At 36.7% G+C, this 5813-nt stretch overlaps 1 protein-coding gene across 1 annotated transcript in view; it reads right to left on the reverse strand.

Moving 5' to 3' along the window:
- The window catches only part of LOC105817097 (hyaluronidase PH-20-like), a 5998-nt gene extending 3659 nt beyond the window's left edge, over positions 1–2339 (reverse strand). Inside the window, exons 1-2 of the mRNA XM_012652721.1 lie at positions 1389–2339; positions 835–924 (exon numbers count right to left, since the gene is read on the reverse strand). Coding sequence (XP_012508175.1) covers positions 835–924; positions 1389–2339 — 1041 coding nt within the window. The remainder of the gene's footprint in view (positions 1–834; positions 925–1388) is intronic.
- Positions 2340–5813: the final 3474 nt, after the last annotated feature.

Genomic DNA, 5813 nt, shown 5'->3' on the forward strand with positions numbered 1-5813 from the left:
TTTTAAAATAATTTACTGATATATAAAAGATTTTACCAAGGGACATATACCTTTCTCTGAAATTCTATTTTCTGTTATTTATTTTTATTGGAGATCAAACTAGAGACAATAGAATTATTCAAAATAGAGAGAAGGGCTCAGATTACCTTGAAAGGATTTCACAAATGTAACTGCTGTTAAGTATTTTTAAATAAAGTAAGAATATGGCTATTCTATCTGAAGGACAAGAGATGAATATAACCCTTCTCATAAGGTTTCTTGTGGTCTTAGAGTTTAAAGTCTGTTCTCTACAGGTCCTAGGATAGGACCCCTGGGCCGTGAGCTTCATTGACACGTTCCACAGCATCATTAGTATTTCCACATCCATCAGAGAAGGGAAAGTTCAGCTCCAATTCAGCCATGACCATATGACAGCTTTACTCTCATATTGAGTCAAGAGGATTGAAGAGGTGGGGGATAAAGACCTGATATGGAGAATTAAAGACAAATGAAAATAAAGGAAGAGAGAGACCTCTCTTCTTACACCAAATACCATGTCAGAAAATGGAGGATAGTCTTGTTTTTGCAACTTAATAGCCAGGTAGCCTAGACAAATTCAATTAATGTCACTGAATTTCTGTTTCATCACTGGAAAACAGGTATAATATTTTCTGCCTTACAACTACCACATAAACACAAGATATTTTAATTCAGCCAGTATTAATTGAGCACTTACTATTACAAAGGTATTCCATAGGCATAGTAGTACTTATTTTTCTTATTCAATACCAAAACAATTCCTAAAAATATTAAAGGGAGAAATATTTTCTTCTATTTCCTACCAATTCAACTTACCACATTTCGCAGTACACTAAGGCTTCCCCATATTACAATTCCAGAGGCACCAAGAGCCACACTTTCACCAAGTGTATTCACAAGGTCATCCTGGCAAATGTGATAGAAAAAGTTAGCAGACAGGCATAAAATGAAAGTGTTATACCTAGGACACTAACAAAACAAAAGTTAACCATGCTAACCCAACAATAATAATTTAAAGATTTCTCCACCATTTTTTTCTATCTTTTACACAGCCATTGTCTTGCTATAAAAAAATAGAAACTACTATTGCTTTAATTACTTCTATTGATAAGGGAGCAGAACGAAAAAAAGAAACTGAGTGAATACATTATCTATACTACCTAATTTTCCGTGCTTACTAAAAAATCATGAGTAACATTAAAAATTAAATATATTCTTATTTTGCATTCATACAATGATGTAGAACTACTTGTGCACATTCCTAAATGATACTAAAGGCTAAATTTCACTCCCTTCAAAAATAACATTAAATTCTACTAAACACTTTTTGTTGACAGCATTTCATAGCCCTTATAACTTGATTTACTTACCTCAGAAAGGTATTTCAAAGCTTGATCAGTAAAAACTAGGCGGGAATATACAAAAACTGGAAGTGGCCTTTCAGCATCAGGTACTTTGGAAATCCTAATGGCCTCATGAACTCGATTTCGCACATAGAGCAAACTTTTTCGAGGAGATATGCTGCTGTTCAAATAAATGGATGGGAAAAGGGCAGTGCTTTCCTTCCACAACCAGTCAAGAGCATCATTTCTTTTCTTTTCTATATCAAAGCAACTTCCATTGAAATTGGGTTGTTTATAATTATGGTTGTAACAATCAGGAAAAAGATAATAACCCCATAAGCGATGTGGCCGAAGTAATTTTCCCAATTTTAAAGTCTCTTGCATGTAACTCTTTGCTGCATTTTCAAAATCAGCCTTGGCTATCTTGGCAGCCTCTGTGACATTAAGTTGTATATTTTGTTGCTGGACTAACTCAATAGACTGATTCCTGTAAACATCTTTAGGTTTCCAGTTTCTTGCCCAAGTGGGCCTCCATTCTTCCCAGTCAATGACAGCCAAACCCACATTGTCTGTTGGCATGTAATGAAGAATGTCTTTCTTAGCTTTGTCCAGATGGTCTTTTAAGGACCCCTTCTGGGGGATTCCTCCGCTCATACTTGTGCCTTTCTTATTTATATAAGGATAGTAGCCAAGTCTATCAGTATAAAATATTGTAATGCCTTGACCTGTGATGTTTTTCCGGGGACTTCCCACTAAAGAGAAGAGGCTCAGATCTAGTGGCTCACCAAACCTTCCAACACAAAGTTCAGTTGGGGCATTCCAGGCCCAGAGGAAAGGCACCTTTGGGATAAGAGGGGGTGCTCTGAAATCCAGAGTCAAGCAACATGGAATCAAAAGGAAGGTGAACACTGCCTGGGATATTCCACTGGACTCAACAAAGCTCCCACAAAAGATATGCTTGAGCCTTAGCACTCCCATTGCAGAGAATAATGACTGAAAAACACTTATTTCTTCCTACACTCTTTGGTTTACCCAACATTTGATGGAAGATATGAGCACAGGCGAAAGAGAATAGAATGAAGCCACTTTGATAAATAAAGAGGTATAATGATTATATTACATTTAAATATTGTTCTTCTTGTTTCATGTTTCAGGAATGTTTTGCAAGTTGCATCATCTATAACTGAAAAAAGAAATATATAATATATTGTTATGCTACATTTCATAATAAAGATTATAGGCTTTACCAACTTCTCGACTTTAAGTCCAAAGAGTTTAATTCAAGTTTAAAAGATGGAGGACCTACCCCTGTGTTTGAATCAATAAAATTATTTCCTCTTACTTTTGGTACACATTCTATAATGATTAACATTTGTCTTATCTTCCCAAATCATTACTGAGCCTACAGAGAGACAAAGGTAGCTATCTTCCCTGTTGCCTTCCCAGGTGTGCAGAATGCTATACCAAGAAATGCCTTAGCGAAAGCCCATTGAATGAAAATAAAATCCAAGTTGGACCTCTTTTTCTTGGTTCCATTGAATGAAAATAAAATCCAAGTTGGACCTCTTTTTCTTGGTTATTTCTTCTTGAAAAATCAATTTATAGTGGTCTGCCAAATATTGAAAACAACCTGTCATAGAATTGAAAAATATCATATTTTTCTTTGTTTTTTTTTTTTTGAAGGGGGGTAGTAAGAGAAGAGGGAAAAGTCACTTCTACCAGAGGTATAAGCCAAAAGACTCCTTGGACTTATTAAATCAATCAAAAATTCCTACCAAACAAGTTTAAGTGCTCTTTGGAACAGTGCTCAATCAAGTCTTAAAGTAATGTACTCTCATGTTTGAAGTTAATAAAAGAGTTTACCACTTCATATCTTCTATTGAAAGCATTGGTTCTAGCCTAGCTTAAGAAAAGTAATATATGGATTTTGGTCTTTTTATAGTGTCTGATAAGTGAGATTGTATTGTCATTCTGATTGCTACAAAGTGAAGTGTTATACACTATCACTGCATGGTACCACTTTTGTGGTACAATAAAATAGTCTGAGCGAATGAAAAATTAAACTATGTATTATTCAGCATTTGATATTTGCAAAAATTACCTACAAGAAGACATATTTAAAAGTTCTGTGGGCCGGGCGCGGTGGCTCACGCCTGTAATCCTAGCTCTCTGGGAGGCCGAGGCGGGCGGATTGTTTGAGCTCAGGAGTTCAAAACCAGCCTGAGCAAGAGTGAGACCCCATCTCTACTAAAAATTAGAAAGAAATTAATTAGGCAACTAGAAATATATAGAAAAAATTAGCTGGGCATGGTGGCGTATGCCTGTAGTCCCAGCTACTCGGGAGGCTGAGGCAGTAGGATCACTTGAGCCCAGGAGTTTGAGGTTGCTGTGAGCTAGGATGATGCCATGGCACTCACTCTAGCCAGGGCAACAGAGTGAGACTCTGTCTCAAAAAAAAAAAAAAGTTCTGTGATTCTAGGAGCAAACTAGAACCTTTCTTTTTAATTAGATTAGTCGTATACTGCTATATGAGGGTACAACAAGAAATATACCATTGTTTCCAGGAATATGTGTCCTTATCATACCAAATTATCCATTCACTCCCATCACTGAAAAACATATTACTCCAATGAGAACAGCAAAGTCAGAATAAAATGAAACCTTAAGAACCATTACACTCATATGTTTTAAAAATAATCAATTTTTCACCTCATATTTAGAACATGTAAAGTAGCTGAAGATTTTCATAGTTTAAACCCCTATAAACTTCTTTACTTAGGACCTAGAAAATCTTCACCTAATGTAATATTTGGGGAAAAAACTAATTCCTTTTAACTACCAACTACCAACACCAATGCCTGAATGGCAGAAAGAGGGAGAAGGAAATTGAATATAGGATTAGCTTTTCCTATGTGTCAGGGAAAGAGTTGGCTAAGCTCATTGAAATTAACATTCAAATCTATTTCCACATGATTATTTTATATTAAGAAAACATGGGTTGAGTGAGCCTATTGAGAAGATCTCTACCCACAGAAATCTTCAAAAAAGAAGTGACACTTCTATCCTTGGAAATTTACTCAATGAAATATCTCTTTTTTAGTATTAACCCAAGACAAAGCCTTGGGGCACAAAATTGGGGAAAGATCCAAAAGTTAGCATCTAAAGTAGCATCTTCATATTATTTAAAGTATCTAATAGAGAACCTTACCTATTTAAACAGAGAACCTAATAGAGAACCCCATTTCTCTGCAAAATCTTAACTGACTTAGTCCCAGATTATTAAACTGACCTTATCTCTCTACTAGCATTCCTAAGGTCTATATTCAATTTATACTTATTAAAGTTGCCTCTTTAAGTGTCCTCTTCATCCACTGTGTGGATAATTGCTTCTTTTTTGTTGTTTTTTGTTTGTTTGTTTTTATTTGTTTTGTTACGTTTATTTTATTTCAGGTTATTATGAAAGTACAAACATTTTGGTTACATTTTATGTCTTTGCCTCACCCAAGTGAGGATCAGAGGCATGCCCTTCCCCCCTGCAATGCTCACCGTGTCCCTTAGTTGTGGGTTTATCCCCCCATCTCCCCAATCCCTGGAGAATATTACTGCCATGTGAGCACCCTAGTGTTCATCAGTTAGTACCAATTTGATGGTGAGTACAAGTGGAGCCCATTCCTCTGATCCTGTGATACCTCACTTTGCATAATGGGCTCAAGTTCAATCCAGGAAAATGTAAGAGGTGCTAGATCACTGTTGTTTCTTGTAATTGAATAATATTCCATTGTATACATATACCAAATTTTAATAATCCACTCATGAATTGATGGGCACTTGGGTTGTTTCCACATCCTTGCAATAGTGAATTGTGCTGCCATAAACATTCGGGTGCAGATGTCTCTATTATATTGCTTCTTAAAGCACTCCTGCTAAGTCTTTAATATCCCCCAAGCCCCAAAAATGGTACTTACCTAGAAGCCTACTTTCAAAGTCCAGCTACACAACCTGTCTTCAGTAGTATTACGGTAAGGTGTGGCCTGGGCTCAATATCTTCCTAGAGCATTGGCTGGCCATTAGCATCCCTTAAAAAAAAAAATAAAGATCATTTTCTCTCAAAATAGATTTAGAAGCTTAAAATGTGAATACATCTAAAATCCTATTTTAATTAAACTCTTGGCTAGAAGCAGTGGCTCATGCCTATAATCCCAGCACTTTGAGAAACTGAGGCAGGAGGATCACCTGAGGCCAAGAGTTTGAGACCAGCCTGGGCAATACAGTAAGACACCCCCCCAGTTTCCCCCTGTCTCTACAAAAAATTTTAAGTAAACCCAGCTGGGCGTGGTGGTGTGAGCCCATAGTCCCAACTGCTTGGGAGGCTGAAGCAGGAGGATTGCTTGAGCCCAGGAGTACGAGATTGCAGTGAGTTTTGATGACACCACTGCATTCTAGCCCAGGTAA

The sequence above is a fragment of the Propithecus coquereli genome, unplaced genomic scaffold (assembly GCF_000956105.1).
Source record: "Propithecus coquereli isolate 6110/MARCELLA unplaced genomic scaffold, Pcoq_1.0 Scaffold4, whole genome shotgun sequence".
NCBI classification, from domain to species: Eukaryota; Metazoa; Chordata; class Mammalia; order Primates; family Indriidae; genus Propithecus; species Propithecus coquereli.